Genomic DNA, 17555 nt, shown 5'->3' with positions numbered 1-17555 from the left:
ACCCTGGTCCTTCCACTCTCTGCACTAGCTCTCCATTGAATACAGTCCAATACAAGCTCTCTTCCTATTCAAAGCCCTTTGTGGGGTTAGACATGGCTACCTAAGAGATCACCTCTTCCTCTGTGTCTGTGTCCCCTCTTGACAGGTGCATTCCATCAGAACCCTTACACTCAGGCTTATAAGACAGGAGATGGCGTTTTCACAGAAGCTGGGTGTAGGCTTTGGTGCTCCCTCTCACGAGAGATGAATGACCACGGGCCTCACTAAATACAGGAGTAAAGGCAGACCTCCAGTCCTTTTGAATTGTCTTTCCCTCAATAATGTCTACACCGTATTCTCAGATACTTACCCACCTACCTGCACAGATGCAAAATTAATCCAGTTTTTTCTCTGACAGGCTGGGAAGGAAGCAAGAGAGGGATTTAAAAATAGAAATAGCAGTAAATGGGAGTTCCTGGATTCTATGGTGGTAGGGGTTATATCAATACATAAATAAACCAATGCAAATTCCTTAAACACCAACTAACTTTTCTCAGTTTTAATCCTGGTCCTATGATTTACAATTAAAAATTGTTTATCCCTAGTCAATAAATGATCAGTAATGTTCATAAGCTGAGGATTCTCTAACTCCTGTACAAGTAAATCTGAAACTTCAAATTTCTTTTGCACTTGTTTTTATGAAGTGGAGAAACTTAGCAAACGTAACTGAAACTCAGTGATGTTTCTGTGTGGGTTAGCAATTTTGGCTGCATGTAAAGATGTAAGAAGCTTTGAAAGGCCATTGGTTACTGACTTGCACGTAACCTGTTGCATTCTGAGGAAATCCTGTTTTATTTATTTCTATCTGTAAGGCCTGGTCTACACTACAGTTAGGTCAGCATAAGTCCCCTTTCATCAATTTAATTGTGCATGTGTCTACACTTAAATTTGTCTCCCACTGACGTAAGCGCGCTATTACACTAACATAGGCAATGTACTGAGTTAGACAAAATGCCTCTGTAGATACTGTAATACCTGCATTGACCTGAACAGTCTTTTGGCAGCTATCCTATAATGCCTGACACACTGGTCACAATTGTGAACTCCATTGCTCAGAGGTCTTACAGAAGGCACGCCCCTCTACCCCCCTTTAAAGTCCTGCACACTTTTGAAATGCCTTTTCCTGGTTATCCAGCTTGGTGAGCACACCTAGCAGCTCTCCATTGTTGTGTGCAACTGTCCAGCTGACCATGCCGGCTACGCACTCCAGATGTACTTAGGCTTGGAGTAGACAGGAAGTACAGTAGAACCTCAGAGTTATGAACTCACCAGTCAACCACACGCCTCGTTTGGAACTGGAAGTACATGATCAGGCAATAGCAGATGGTTAAAAGCAGCATTTTTCTTCTCCACAGTGAAGTTTCAAAGGTATATAAAGTCAGTGTTCAGTTGTAAACTTTTGAAAGAACAAACATAATTCTTTGTTCAGAGTTACAAACATGAACTTTTTTAAGCTCTACTCCATAAATTTGTTAAAGTTTTAATGTATTTTCTTTTAAGTTGTACACAACTTTTTTTGAACAGTTTTTGTCACTCAGTAAAACTCTATTGTTTGGGAAATAATTCACTTTTATTAGTTCCCAACATGCTGTAAAATGGCTGGTGGTGTTGAAAGCACCCACCTACTTGAGATTATACACTTTGATACAACTCCTATGTACAGCAACCACCACAAAATTAATAGGTGCGTTGTCAGTGCTGCGTTCACCAAGCACCAAAGATAGATTCAACTAGTGGTTTAGCAGGTGGAGAATGATGTGCACACAGTTCCCAACAGGCCATTAAAAAGCAGGGCTAGTTAGAGCACACAATACACCACTACACATTACTGTGGCTCGCTGTTAAAGTGCTCTTTCAAAACCTCCCTGAGCCGGATAGCTTCACACTGAGTTCTTCTCATAGTTCTTGTAACTGGCTTTTCAAACTCAGCAGACAGTTGATCCACCTTCACCCCAGCAGCAACTTTTCCCCATTTGCTTCACGGATACTGTACAGGACACAACAGGCAGCTATAACCATTGAGATGTTTTTCTCAGTGAGATCCAATTTTGAGTAAACACCAACATCCCTTCAATCTACCAAAACACATTCAACTGTCATTGTGCACCTGCTGATCCGGTAGTTGAATCTTTCTTTGGTACCGTCAAGGTGGCCAGTGTACTTCATGAGCCATGGGAGTAAGGGATAGACTAGATCCCCCAGAATCACTTCTGGCATTTCAACAATGCCAATAGTAATCGACTGGTCGGGAAAGAAGGTCCAAGGTTGTAGCTTTCTGAACAGACCTGTGTTCTTAAAGTTGCAATCATCAGGCACCTTCCCTGACCAACCAACATCGATGTTGATGAAATGTCCCCGGTGATCCACAAATGTTTGAATAACCCTGGAAAAGGACCCCTTTCTGTTGATGTACTCTGTGGCAAGGTGGTCTGGTGCGAAAAATAGGGATGTGTTCCCACCGCAGTTTGGGAGCCCCATTGTTGCAACTCCATCCATTATGTCCTGCACATTGCCGAGAGCCTCAGTCCTGCATGTGATGGGGTGTTCACCCCACACCGGAGTGGAAGGGGTTAACGGAGGCCTGATTGGCCTGCCATACCCCATCCCAGAAAGGAGCAGAGGAGGCGAGTCCTCCAAGCAGCTTAGAGAGGCTACGCAAGAAGCAGCCAATTGGAACGAGGCTGCACGAAGCAGCCAATCAGGGCCCAGTGGACTAGTGCAAAAGGAGCTGCAGGGCAGACCAGGGTCAATTGCTGTAGGGAGCTCAAGGAGTGAGGACTGTGTTCCTAGCAAGCTGCAGCAAGGGTAGCACCTTGGATAGAACAGTTGCTGATAGGGACTGGGGAAGCAAGAGGGAGCTCCTGGCTGGCTGCTAGGACTTGCTGGGTGAATGACCTGAGGAAAGGGTGAAGAAGGTGCTGGGGCTGCAGAGAAGTGGCCCAGGGAATTGAAGCAGCATTGAACGAAGTTAGAGATGCAGCAGGAGGCTATCTACAGGTTCCCTGGGTTGGGACCCAAAAAACTGGGTGGGCCCGGGTCATTCCCCCCTCCCCCAGTTCGCCAGTGGTGGACAGTATACCTACCCCCGGAAGGGGGAAACACAGATTGTGACATGGCCAGAGGGCCAGGTTATGAAGAGGGTGCTGCCGTACTTGGACTTAAGCCGGTGTGCAGGCGGAGAAGACGATGGGAGAGGCACCACCAGGAGAGGGTGCACGGCTGGCAGAGCTAATCCCTGTGACAGCCAGCAGGAGGCACCGCTGTGGTGGGTGGACACTATCACACAGGAGATGATTAATAGCCCCATACAGTTGCATGACATCAACCCCCACGGTGAGCGCAGGTCTCATCCTGGTGTCCCTGCGCTGGAGGGCTGGGATGAGCTCAACACACAAATCCAGGAATGTGGCCTTGTGCATCCAAAAGTTCTACAGCCACCGCTCATCAGCCCAAGTTCGCATTCTGATGCAATCCCACAGTCAGTGCTTGTTTCTCAGGCCCAGAAGAGGCACTCCACCATATACAGCTGCTCCATGAATGCCACCAACAATCTTGAGTTAGTACTTGCTATGTCCCAAGCAATCTGACCTCCAGGAAATCCTCATGTTCTCTGAAGCTCTTCTTGTGGCTCAGCAAATACTGGAGGATCATGCATCCTGTGCTTGCAGCACTTATGATTATAGAGTAGATCTGTGCAAGCTCTATGCTTCTGTCAGCAATGGTGGACAATGCCAAGTCCCATGTGGGGTTGTGGGATTTTCAAAATAAGCATGAAAATTATGGGATAGGAATGACACTATGGGGTGGAGAAAGTTGTGTGCTGGGAAGTTAACCCCTTGCTGCCAATCACCCCTGTGCAACTCATTGCTGCCCCACCATGTATTCCTGAAACCCCAAAAGAGAGTGCACTGGACGGTAGCGGGTTGCACATTGGGATACCTACCCATGGTGCATAGCACTATGCATTGAAACAAGCACTTCTGGTGAATGTGTACAGTGCCCACGCAAGGAGCCAAGTGTGTACATGCACAAGCAATATACTAACTGCAGGAGATTTATGCTAATGTAACTTTTGGTGGCAAAAGTTTGTAGTGTAGGCAGATGTGTTCTAAATTAAACAGAATAGAAGGATTCCTGTTAGCATGGCTCTAATGACCTTTTTCTTAGCAGAGAGGAGTTTGCCCTGGTAGACTTAATTTTCAAGATGGCTTTTAATCCCAAAGTGGAAAGCATCTGAATCTTCTGGATTCCCTTGTTAGCTTTCCATGATGACTCCATTAACACTATTGGAAAAAACAGTCATTCGAAGCATTAGGAAAGTAAAGCGCCAGCAAGGAAGATTTATATTGTACTGCCAAGTATAAACCTTGGTTTTCCTTTGGGCAAACTCCAGGTTAGTCTCCAATTTTATTTTTGACTGTTGCCCTATAAATACAGTTTTAATAACGGAAGGGGAGGTCATTAGCTTCAAAAGTAAACTTCAAGGCACTCGCTGTGTCACTGTTTAGTGTAAAAACAGCTACAGTTCAGTAGGTGAGATGCCTTCTATAGAACCTCCTTCAAAGAAGCTTCCTGTGTAGTCTTTCAAATGATGTTCAGATGTTTCACAAAATTTAAGGATGTTGTGCAAGATTTCTTTTTTTTTTTTAAATAGCTTTTCAAGGCAGAGGCCATGTCTTTGTGTGGGGTTTTTTTGGGTGTTGTGGTGTTTTGGATTGTGTTAAGTGCTGTACAAACAAAACAAGACCTGCTCCTGACTGTGATCTCTGAGAGCTGTAGTTACATAAATATTAAATAACAATATTGTTAGTATTTGGTAGTATAAAAAATATAGTCTGCACATTGTAATAGTAACTTCATTAGGTGCCTAACCATCGTAGATGCTCCTGGACACCTTACATAAAAGATTAGAACAGGTAAAAATATTTAACCTCTGGCAAAATCATAACACTTTGGCATGAGCCATTGATGTGCATTTTCTGAAATAAAATATTACTTTAATCTGATTTAAATGGACCTGATTTCATTGTTCCCCAGAGATCAAAAATAAAGGTATTCTACAGAAGTAGAGAGAACTTGTACCACTTCTACCTCTACATGCTGCAACCTCCAAAAACCCTATATTCTCTGACTTCAGAGAGCAAGTTGCTTTGCAGGGAAGCTAAATGCTCAGTAACTTATGCATTAGTTTGTAGCACCTTTTAAGGTCCTATGTGCAGACCTCTTATTGGCTCTCATGCTCTTAGTGCATCACATATGCTGTTAGTGACTTTGCACTCATTATTGAAAATCACTAGGGAATGATGCTTAGAGAACAGGAGCCTGACTGTGTGTTCTCAAGTATTATGCAATTTTCTAAAGTGTTTAATACTTGTAATACATTTATCTCTCCTCTTAAAAATAATTAAAAACCCTTTGGAAACCTCATAGTAGCGGAGAAGCTATCCTACATTTTATAGGCCGCATCCAGAATTGTCCACTGGTAGGTCACACACAATTGGAATCAGTGATTCACAGAATGTCTCCACTTCAGGGCCTGTAATAAAACAACAACAAAAGGTAAGTTTAAAACTTACTTATGCTAAATTCCCCTTTACCCAGATTGTTTAAATCATATTGGAAGCTTTCAACAAACTTTAAAATTATTAGAAACAATTCCTGTTAGTCTGTTACAAATATTCAGAGTCTCTACAGAATGTGCTCATTCTATACGCCCCCTAAATCTCTTATCAGTGTTTTGTCAGGGTGTAGTCTTAACACAGTTTTGAAGGAATCAAGAGAACTTTTAGGATACATATAGTTACTGTTATTCATTGCACTTTACTTGATCTACCTGTAAGAAATTATCATTAATAAGGAGAGAGAATTTAAAAGGATAGAAAAGAGAAGACTTGACTGTGTGGGGGAGAGAGAGAACACGTATTTTTAGGTACACAAAAGCTAAGAAAAAATTGGAAGACATCAGAGCAAGCTGGTGTCCTGTGGCAGGCAGAGGCATAACTGGACATCAACATTAATGCTTAGCCATAAACAATGATTGAGCAGTAACTGGAGAAAGGCATGCTGAGGGAATCATAAGTCTTTCTTTAATCAGCTGTTTTAAAATGTTGCTAGCATCATGATTCTCTGACATCAAAAATAGGGGTGGTGCAGTCAGAGTGGAAGAAAATCATAAAAATGGAAATTAAGGTTACCAAAAATCCAGTAAATCTTCACAGTAATGCTTTTAGATAAGTGACCTCTAGTTGGACATCTCTGAATTTGTCACTAGCTTATAACAAAAAGAACAGGAGTACTTGTGGCACCTTAGAGACTAACAAATTTATTAGAGCATAAGCTTTCGTGGGCTACTGCCCACTTCTTTGGATGCATCCGAAGAAGTGGGCAGTAGCCCACGAAAGCTTATGCTCTAATAAATTTGTTAGTCTCTAAGGCTTGGTCTACACTACCCCCCTAATTCGAACTAAGGTACGCAACTTCAGCTACGTGAATAACGTAGCTGAAGTCGAAGTACCTTAGTTCGAATTTACCTTGGTCCACACGCGGCAGGCAGGCTCCCCCGTCGACTCCGCGGTACTCCTCTCGCCGAGCTGGAGTACCGCAGTCGACGGCGAGCACTTCCGGGTTCGACTTATCGCGTCCAGACTAGACGCGATAAGTCGAACCCAGAAGTTCGATTGCCAGCCGCCGAACTAGCGGGTAAGTGTAGCCAAGGCCTAAGGTGCCACAAGTACTCCTGTTCTTTTTGCGGATACAGTCTAACACGGCTGCACTCTGAAACCTAGCTTATAACAATTAACTCTGGTTCTCTCCACTTCCTTTTTGAATACAGCTAGTTACCTACCTCACAAATTAGCATACACTTAACTTGTTACAAGACACCAGGCAGGCTTTGCCAAGATCCTCCAAAAAGCAGACCATCTTCCAAATCATGTGCAGCAAGTGAATTAACTTTTTGTTTTGTTTTGTTTATATTAACAGTTTTTCTTGATTCAGTGAGAAGGACATTGTTTAAAGCTCTGCATTGTCAATTTCTCCTCTAAAGTCTTCTCACCTCTTGAAGTGTAGGTGGAGATAAATTGAAGCAACTCATGTGTAATGATAGCTTTTAAACATCTAAATAAGCAGAATGAGATCAGGAGAGCCATATTTTCAAGTGACTTCACATTTTCTATATTCTTGTGGAATGAGATCTGTAGTTTAAACGCAAGAAAATAAAGGCTTAAGAAAATTGGACTGCAGCTAGGAAAAAGTGGAGTAAAATCTCTCAAATCCTCTTCCAAAAGGTATGCTCCAAGAAGAGGCTACTAGGCAAGCTTAATGGAAGGCTTTCTAGGTCTCTCTCATAATTTAGGTATATGCTACCAGGTTTTGCCTTGCTGCCTTTTTCATGTCCTTCTCCCACACTCATTTAAATGCCTACTTGGCCTGGGATACCACTACCTGCTCAGTTTACTCATGTCCTTTCATCCTTCAGGTCCTTCCTTTAAGCATGCTTCTTCTAAACTGCCTGTACATCCCAGCCCTCCCTTCAAGACACATCAACAAAATAGAATTGAGGAGGAAAGAGAAATTTAAACAAAATGGGAAATGAACGTAGCACCATTAACTGTCTCCCACTTTCTAGCCTTCATCTGTATGTTGTTTGGGACAATGACCTTATCTTGGTTGCCTACCAAGTACTTGGCACACTTCTAATGCTAGTAAACAGATATATACCCATCAGAGAGAGTTTACTGTCCAATTGATAGGAGACATTTGGTTTAACTGAAGGATTGTTTGTGTATTTCCAAGAAGGGTAAGAGAACTTCCTACCTTGCTCTTTTTATCTTAAATTCTTCAAGCGAAATCATCTCTAGATGCAAAGAAGGTTGAGAGAGCACTCGACTAAACAAGCTTCATCTGCGTTCCATACAAAACTAAATTATTATATTTCCAGATTTCCCCTTGCTTCTCTACAAGTCACAATGAGGGGAAAAGTTAGACTCCTTTGATGTGAAAAAAGCAATATATCACTTCTCTGAAAGAACATTTCTCAGTCTCTCATGTGAAAAAGGATTAACACCTCCAACAAAGGTCCTCTAGATCACAGAACTAAGCAGCAATACTGAACAGTATTCCTGAGGAGTGGAAAAACTGTATTTAAGCAAGAGATTGTTTGAACTGGCAAACAGAAGCTTTTTAATAGCTGAAGATCTAAGATAAAGGATTAAACCTTTCTGAAGTATCTACACTTAAACTACTCTAAAGACAAGGAAGCGAGTTTAAATTCATGAAAGACCATCTTTGTTTTCCTAAATGAACAATGTTCTTTAGTGTCAAAATAGAATCTATTCACTGCATTGTGAACTATATAAACTTTATTGCAATACCATATATCTGTTAGTGTGGTCTTGTTTAGGGTTTACTTTATTGAATTCTGACTTGATTTGAGCAGCTGCTGGGGACACAATATTTGCCCACATGTAAACTGATCATTATTAAAATATTTTGATGTAGACAAAATAAAGAAATATGCTGATTATCTGTTCTGTTAAAGAATACTTGTTCTGTATGTATAAGAGGAGCATGTGAAATAAAATATTATAGCTTTAAGTGGCAATTTGTGGCATTTTCCCATACACAACTCTTAATTTGATACTTCATTGTTTCATAACATTAGGCATTATATCTAATAAACATGTATATTGGTCTAATACATATTAAATGTTTGGAGCCGTGTTAAGCAGATTTTTATTTTAAAAATAGGCTTGATATCTACTGATATGTAATGTGAGATGACCGCTCCAGAGATCTGAGATGGATATCATTTGCTTGGGATTAGGAATGGGAGGATTTTAATTTATTTATTTATTGCCATTTTTATATTCAAAAGTTAAGTGTAAGAAAATGAAATCCCATAGCATTTCTGTTAGAGCTCCTGATTGTTTAACCAAACCTTCGCTTAACTTGCTGTCTTAAGAACTAAATTACAGCATTTTTTATCTCAAATAGCAAACAGGTAACCTTCTGACCTTTTCAGTAAATCCCCAACTGAACCTTTGAAATTAGACTGGTTTCGCATTTTATGGCACAAAATAAAAATCTTATTCCGTTATAGTGTATCCTGAACACACATTTTATTAAGCTCTTGACTCATTCAGCCATGTGTATTTTGTAAAGTTCCTATGGTTATTGTTTTACAATAGCTGCTTCCAGAAGCATTGTAAGGGTTTCAATTAATCAGCTCTTTGTGTGCTTCAGACTATGCAAATTTATCGCATCAAGCCATTCAGCAGCTCATGGGAAAGCCGTGTACAAACTGTATTGTCTTCTAGCGCCGCCTCTCATTTAGAGTGATGTTTTTAATAAGCGAGCTAATCAAGTTTACTTATGCATTATTTATCTGTTCATTTTAATTCTGTTCTTCTTTCTATCCTATGTCAAATGGGATGTAGCAAGTGATATGATAGATCTGTAAATGATTCAGGTGTTGAAGAAAGCTAATATGATTTAGCACTCCTTTTTTTTCCCCCTCTGGAGTTGTGTATATAGTTGTGTAATAAACATGATGGCTAATTAGAGAAACTTGAAGCAAACATACTTGGTACCATATATTGATTTGCAGATTTGTCTATAAATCTGTTCTCCCCCAAAATACTTTGTAACTATAAAACAGCAATTGTATTTGAAAATAGCCTTCTTATTGAAAGTTTAGCCCATCCCTTTAATTCCAATGTGTACTCTGTCATTGGACACATCTAGTACTGAAAAATCCAGAGTGCACCTATTAAGGAATTAAGGTTATTTTTCTAACCATATAAGAGTAAAGGAGCTAAACAAGTTCATCCAGTAGTGGGCTTCTTCTCACCTCTGCAGCAGAAATTAGTAGTAATGCTGCTGCCACTTCTATTCACTTAAGTTAGTCCTCTTTGCTCTCCAATGCACTGCCTGTTGACAGTAATTAGGCTTTTACATATTAGGTTGTTTGACTTTTTAATTTTTTCATTTGTGAGTGTGTGTTTTATTTACGGAAAGTATCCGTATGGTGGCTTGTGAAAGAGACTTACCCCTACTGCTGGATATTTTTGATTATTAAACAGTGTGTTTTAGAGTCAGGGCCGGCTCCAGACACCAGCGCAGGAAGCAGGTGCTTGGGGCGGCCAATGGAAAGGGGCGGCACTTCCAGGGTTTTCGGCGGCGGGTCCCTCAGTCCCTCTCGGAGGGAAGGACCGGCCGCCAAATTGCCACCGAAGAATGAAGCGGCTTTTTTTTTTTTCCCTTCGCCGCTTGGGGTGGCAAAAAAGCTAGAACCATCCCTGTTTAGAGTGGTAAATTCACACCTGCTAGCAAGAAACGACAGCAACACGTAAGGGACACAAATTCTAGAGTTTTGAGTCTCTGTAGGTGGAAAAGTAAAATCTCTCAATAAAAAAAGTGAAGAGATGAATGTATCTTTAAGACCCTGATCTTGCTAAGAGATCCACGTTGTGAGACCCAGTCCATGAACAGAGTGGGATTCCATACAGATTGACATTTATGCCCACATGGATCCCTTTGCAGGGTGGGGTGAATATGTAGTCAGGAAATTATCACATATCTGAACACAGTACGGCGCCAGTTGAAGAACAGCTCCTAGTTATCTTCTGTTCGGAAGAAAAGTTGCTTGAAAAGATTTGATTTATTTGGGTGCTGTGTTGCAAAGCACTGGAGTACTTCTCATTAATTGGATTTTTTTAAATGCTGTTAGTGCAGTTTATAAAATCTATATTGAAATCTTTGGAATAAGACTGTTTCAGGACATCTTTTTTTAAAAAGAAATTAATTATATTATGTCTGATCTCGATAATAAATTCCTTGCAAAAGTTTGTTCCAGAATTAAAGGGTTTTTTTGTTTGTTTGTTTGAAGTTGAGTGAATAGGCAGAGACCTAGAAAGCATCTGGCAATCTGCCTGCTTAGGCTCATATTTGTAACGTAAGTCCACATATTTTTTAAATAAAAAAACAAGTTTCACTCCATGTAGAAGAACACATGCAGAATTATTTCCTGAACTCTTTATAGATGTTCAGCTCTGTCCCCAATATGAGAACTGAAATGTGTAGGTGTGGGCAGAATGTGTCCCATAATAGTACAACATTTTAAAGTAGATCAGTCTCAGACTACATCTCTCACAAGAGATGGGGCATTTAAAGGCGGGGGGGGGAGTAGCATTACATGAGACTCTGAGGTATACATTAAAATATATATATGATGGAGGAAAAAAGTTTTGAGGTGATGAGCAAAACTATTGGCTCCCTAAGTATGATGAATAGGGAATTCAGGCAAAACTATTTTATTTCCTTTATAATGCCACAGAGGAAGTTTATACCCTAGTTTGAGAGTGTGTTCTTTTTCTGTAGATGGGCATGGTAAAAAATCAGTAGGTAAAGTGGATTTCAGTTCATACTTGGACAGGGAAAGCTCTTTAAATCCTGAGATTGTTTTATATCCTACATTTTTGGGGGTAATGCTCTATTATCCAATTTCAAAGTGGTGTTGCTATTGTCATGGATGATTTCATTTTATTTTTCATTGCCAAAAGGCTACACTGGATAGAGCTAATTTGCCTGTTTGGGTATGTGGTGGTTGTCTTTTTTTTCCCTGAGGGATTTTAACCCTGCAATGTGTTTTTGCTTTTCACCAATAGACGGTTGTGCTGTAAACAATGGGTCAAGAATTCTGCTTGAGTTGGGCGTGGAATCTGGGGCTTAAAATATGAACCTGTAAATAGTGTGTTTAATATCAACATAATTTCTGTGTGATTAATTTTGTGTTCTGTGCTTTTCCAAGGTCCTGAGAAAATTTGTTTTTTAAATTAAATACATCATTAACAGTATTAAAAAAAATCTGGATGGTCTGTATATTGCATTAATTTAAGACTAGATAAAAAGTTTCTGGGGATTATTTGTGTGAGATGATCTTAGAATTGTGGGGTAGGAAAATATCTTCAGTCGTGTTCTGCAAATTTAGATGTATACTATATATAATGTTGTAACGTTTTTAAAAAAAATAAAATCTGGATTTAGAATTAAGATTTAGAACTTTTTGAAATGGGGACTTTAAAAATGGCCTACTCAGTTTCAGATCATCAGATTCTGTCTAAATATTTTGTTTTAACTTCTAAGCTCATTATGCTCTCTTTGTGTTAACTTGTATTAAAATCTGTCAGCTATGACTGGTCTCATAAGCACAGTCAGCGGACCAGAATAAGTTAATTATTTACTTGTGTCACTAGTGCTCTTCATCTAATGAAATGCACAGCTGTGTTAGATCTGCAGTTGGATGTGTAGATTCCATTGTTATACAAGTCAGCAGAGGGTAGAAGCCGCTATGATGGAGAGCCCTCAGTTCTTTCTGCTGTTCTGCCTTTCTGTGTCGATTTCATGGATCTTTTATCATTTACTTTCACACAAAACAAACAACACAGTGGCTGTCTGCTATGGGAACCGTCTTGGCATATTAAAGGGTTTTCAGAGCCTCAAGTAATTTTAAGTTAGCTAAAATTGAATTTTTGGCTTACAGGTGTCCTTAGTTCACATGCAATCTATGAAAACATTAGAAGGGAATGGGGCGAAACTCTCAATTTATATATCCATAAATATTTTGGGGGGTGGGGGGGGAAATGTGCAGTATGCAGAAGATTTAATAAAAACTCTTGTATTCTAATCTGCTTTCACCAAATGATCACATCTTTCTGGGGAAAGGATTGTTAATGATTTGTTGCAAAGAGTTAGGGAAAATTAGTCTGTACTAGATTACAAACTAAACATAAAAATACAAAAGCTCCAGTTGTCTTCCCCTTTTTCCCCTCCCCCATACTTACCATTCTCATTCTATTAACTACTGTCCCATGCACCTATCCCTGTCTTGTTTGGACAGTGGATGAGGAGCTCCCTCCTGAGCAGACGCCAATATCCCTCTGTGAACTGGCTGGTTGGGGGATGCCTTTTTAGGGATGTAACCAGCACCCTCAGTCTTTGCTCAACCCCCTCCAGCCTAGGACTTTTCTGACCAAAGTGTGCTCTGGCAGTTGCACCAGACTGATCTCAAATAGATTGCAGATTCTTTCCACTCTGAGGGCTTCTGGAAAAGATTGACTAAAACACTAGGCTTGGTTCAAAGGAATAGGGTTTTTAGTGCTTGCATTTTAGCACCTGATTTGAGATGCAATATCAGTCTGTATGCCCTGTACGGTGGTGGTCTTTTAATCTGTCGAATTAGATTGGAACATTGGAAACAATGTTCAGGGTTGGAGAGGAAAGGTTTGTAAAGTATCGTAAACCAATTTGAATGGGTTTCACACATCTGACTAGCTTTTGGAATTGGTAACCTACTTACCCCCACCTATGATCTTTAAACTATCATGACTGACATTTTTGGAAACTTTTTTTTTTTAGCATAGAGGGGTCCATATCTGTCTAACAAACTATAAGGTGTCTGGGACTTGATCATGTTTTCCTTGGTTTCAGAAAGCTCCAAGTACACAGTCTTTTGCGCAGTAAATAAGTACCAACAGAAAACACATTATTTTGGGTCAGTTTTCTCAAAGGCTTGACTTCAGACAAACGTTTTATTCATGCATGTTGGCCAAGATTTAAAAATTTTTTTTAAAAAAATCAATGATTTTCGGTGCCCAGCAAGACATCTTAAAGGGGTCTGACTTTCAGAAAGCATGCAGCATCCATTCTGAAAATTAGGTCCCTTTTAAGGTGTCACAAGTTAAGTGCCCAAAATCTTTAACCACTTTTGAAAAATGTAACCAGTATTTTCATCTCCAATGCCTTATGTTAGTGAATGAGCAAAATATTACCACTGAAGTTATGTATGGATATGTTAACTCCGCTGGTTCTGCTGCAAGGGCACTGTTTTGGATGGTGTGGACTGTCATCGTAATGGAATTTATTCTTGCTAAAAAGTTACCCATGAGAAAAAGAGAGGGGAGGGGCTGAATAGTAAGAAAGTTTGGTAGTATCAGTCCTGATGTTGTCTCGCTTTTTGTGAATTGAAATATTTTCTCTTCTCTAGGGGTATGCGGGCTGATAGTACCTCAGGAGGACATGCCATTTTGTGATACAGGAATTTGTCCAGATATCATTATGAATCCTCACGGCTTCCCATCGCGTATGACGGTTAGTAATTTATGTTATGATTAAAAAAAACATTGTCCCAGAAATGGACAGTGAAGTGGATTAACCACAGTAAACAAGGTGTGAAAGTTGGACAACAAGATGCAGCATTGCATTTAAGATGTTCTTCCAGCCTTCATTATGTCACATTGTGTCTGCCCTGGGATTCTTCAGTGGGCTGCTTTGTATATGTCATAAGATATCTAAATATGATATATAAAATAAATGGTGATATAGTTTCTGGACATCCTGCACATGAGGTGCTGTGCCTGAGACTTGTAGGAAAGCAAAACATACAAGTTATTCAGTCATTTGAGAGAGAGAGGATACTATCCTTCCCTTAACACTGTTTTAACATGTGCTGTCCAAGCTACGCATCAGCTTTCTTCATTCCAAGGGAAGTTTGCCTACCTATTCTTCTGGCTTTCATCGGTGTGCTTCAAAAGGGATCGAGAGAGAGAGAAACACTAATAGTTCTGACTCTGTCACTGATGGGTTGGTAAGCTTGGATTTATTCAAATCATTGTAATCCAGTCTAAACACTTATGTACCATCACACAGTAAAGTTTAACTGGGTGCTAAAGTGTTTATAGGATTGAGGCCTAATAGAGTATTTGACTAACTCTGTAAAATAAATGGTTTTCATTGAAATATTTAACAAAAAATAATTAAAATAAACTACCCATTTAAAGCTCAGATTTTGTGTCTATTAATGCATGGGGGAAAAATTGGCGCACTGGTCAACTATTGAAAAAGAAATCAAGGAAAACTTCAGATTCCAAATTTCTTTTTGGCAAGAAACTGCTAAACCACCATGAAATAATAGATCCTGAATTGGAAGCCAGCTTCCTATAAAATATAATCTTATTATTGCTCCCTTGTTTTATTCTTTCGCTCTTCCTATTCAGTTCCCTCTTCCTTCCGTAACATGATGCATCTCTTCTAGCTCATGTATCTTTTCTTCTCTTGTTAAACTTCAAAATATTTTTCATTGACTCTGTGTTGTTTGTTTCTCTAATACAGTGGTTCCCAAACTTTAACAACCTGTGAACCCCTTTCACTAAAATGTCGAGTCTTGCGAACCCCCTCCTAAAAATGAGTATTTCCAGGGATGTTCTCCTTTACCGGAGTATAAATTATAAATATAGTATAAAATTTGTTTTTATGACATGCTTATTACACACTATTTATTATTAATTATTTATCATTAGTATTTTTTTTACATTATGAAAATGGCATTACTCTTCCAAGATCTCACTTTCGTGGCTTGTATCACTTTGAATAAGCCTGTTATAAGACAAGGCTCCTATGTTTCATCAAGGAGTATCAGATGTGAAACAAACATGAAGGTATTTAAGAAGCCAACTTAAAGAGTTCCTCCTACACAAGCATTCAGGTCTTGAGCAGTCCAGGCAAACAATGCACGTTACAACAAAGCTTCATGATAATTTTAAAAACAGTACTAGCTGCCTATTTAATTTTAAAAACAGCAAAAAATATCCACCTCCCTTTCCATTTCTTATAAGGAGTCTTGAAGTTTAAGTCTCCTCAGTGTGATAGATATGCTTGCTTTGATCTGCTTAGCTCTTAGAAGTCCAGGGGTTCCGGGCTGCTGGCCCCATGGTGCCAGGGGTCCCTAGGGACAGCTCTGTCCGCCATTAGGGAATTTTTTTCCCGAGAACCCCTGTAACATTTTGCGAACCCCAGTTTGGGAACCACTGCTCTAATACATACTTTTTCTTCAGGACATTCCTCCTCTTCAGTGAGACTGTGACATTACAATCTGCCTAGCATAAGGAGCAGCTGGGGGGGGGGGAAGATATTGACTTGGGAGCTCTCAGGAGTCACAATCTCACGTCCGGTCTCCCTACTGCTCCAGGCAGGATGTAATCTTTGGGTCTATGCCAGGCACAGCAGATTCTCCCCAACATGCCAGCATAGCTATGTCACTGAATTTACTGGGGACAGAGCCAAGACTCCATCCAGCTGGGTTGGGGAAGTATAAGCTCTACAGAGCCTACTTCCCCATATGAGTTACTGTCCATGATGAAAGTAACTGGTACATAGACCTATGGGAGCGCTTTGCACCCCCTTATGTCCTTGCACTGCCATGCTAGTCAGGCTATATCTGGCCTTTTATTTATTCAGCCTTTCTCCCTTGTTGGTTTTTAACTTCTGTTTTCTTTTTTTCTTACCACTATCTTTCTCTCCTCTACTCCTGCTACTGATCTCCGGCACTTTAATCTCCTTGGTTTTCTGGTAGCGGGGACTAGATCAGAAGTCCTGTTCACCTTCCAAATGTGAATAATGAGGACGAGCCAGGTGACAGTGAATTTGCAAGTCTTGCCTTCCATGTGCCAGTGGATTGTCAGTTCTGTATTAAGATGCTACATTTTAAAACTCGAGGAGGTGTATCAGAGATGTAACATGGATCTCATGGAAGTACTCTTCCTTTTATAACTTTCTCATGTTTTCCATTGCACAGGTGGGAAAGTTAATTGAGCTCTTGGCAGGGAAAGCTGGTGTCCTAGATGGCAGATTTCACTATGGAACAGCTTTTGGAGGTAGCAAAGTTAAGGACGTGTGTGAAGATCTCATTCGCCATGGGTATAACTACTTAGGGAAGGACTACGTAACATCTGGCATCACTGGGTAAGAACCTGCTGCAAAAATTTAGGCATTTCAGAGTAGGAGTGAGGAAAGGGCAATTTTTAAGTAATTTTCTTTAAAAAAAAAAAAAAAAATTGGTAGCAATTTTTATGTGCTGTTAGAATAAGATTTGCAATGTCACGTTTACTACAATAGTACTGTTAAATATGGAATTGGAGGCAGGTGTCTGTTCCTTGGGCTATATCTGTGTGTGCTTTTTTGCTGATTATACAGTGATTCAATCTTACATAGTTGTCTGATCTGTAACTTCCTGCTGTGTTGATAAGACTGTCTTCAGAGACAAGCAGTTCAAAGAACATGAAAGAGTTTAGGAACAGGAAAAACCCATATGGCCCAACATGCTTGCCCTTTTAAAAAGTCTCTTAATCTCACTTTCCTGCTTTTTCACTATTCCTCCCAGTCTCCCCCACCTCCCTCCACTCACAAATCAAATGTATTCAATGGAAAGGATAATCATAGAATATCAGGGTTGGAAGGGACCTCAGGAGGTCATCTAGTCCAACCCCCTGCTCAAAGCAGGACCGATCCCCAGACAGATTTTTGCCCCAGATCCCTAAATGGCCTCCTCAAGGATTGAGCTCGCAACCCTGGGTTTAGCAGGCCAGTGCTCAAACCCCTGAGCTATCCCTCTGCCCTCCCAATCAACATATGGAATAAAGTAATTGGCAAGGCAATTAGAATATAAATGAATTCAAGAGACA

At 40.1% G+C, this 17555-nt stretch overlaps 1 protein-coding gene across 3 annotated transcripts in view; it reads left to right on the top strand.

Annotated features, from left to right (window-relative positions):
• The window catches only part of POLR3B (RNA polymerase III subunit B), a 126778-nt gene that overhangs the window by 88995 nt on the left and 20228 nt on the right, over window positions 1–17555 (top strand). For 2 of the 3 annotated variants that reach the window (XM_005300791.5, XM_065581755.1), the window contains 2 exons: window positions 14084–14187; window positions 16670–16836. In XM_005300791.5, coding sequence (XP_005300848.1) covers window positions 14084–14187; window positions 16670–16836 — 271 coding nt within the window. Of the gene's footprint in view, window positions 1–7516; window positions 8736–14083; window positions 14188–16669; window positions 16837–17555 lie in introns of those variants that run through there. The other variant, XM_042843615.2, reaches the window with a different exon arrangement.

This window comes from Chrysemys picta, chromosome 1 (genome assembly GCF_011386835.1).
Source record: "Chrysemys picta bellii isolate R12L10 chromosome 1, ASM1138683v2, whole genome shotgun sequence".
Taxonomy (NCBI): domain Eukaryota; kingdom Metazoa; phylum Chordata; order Testudines; family Emydidae; genus Chrysemys; species Chrysemys picta.
Note: the sequence above shows the minus strand (reverse complement) of the source record. Positions and strands in the feature narration are given on the sequence as shown.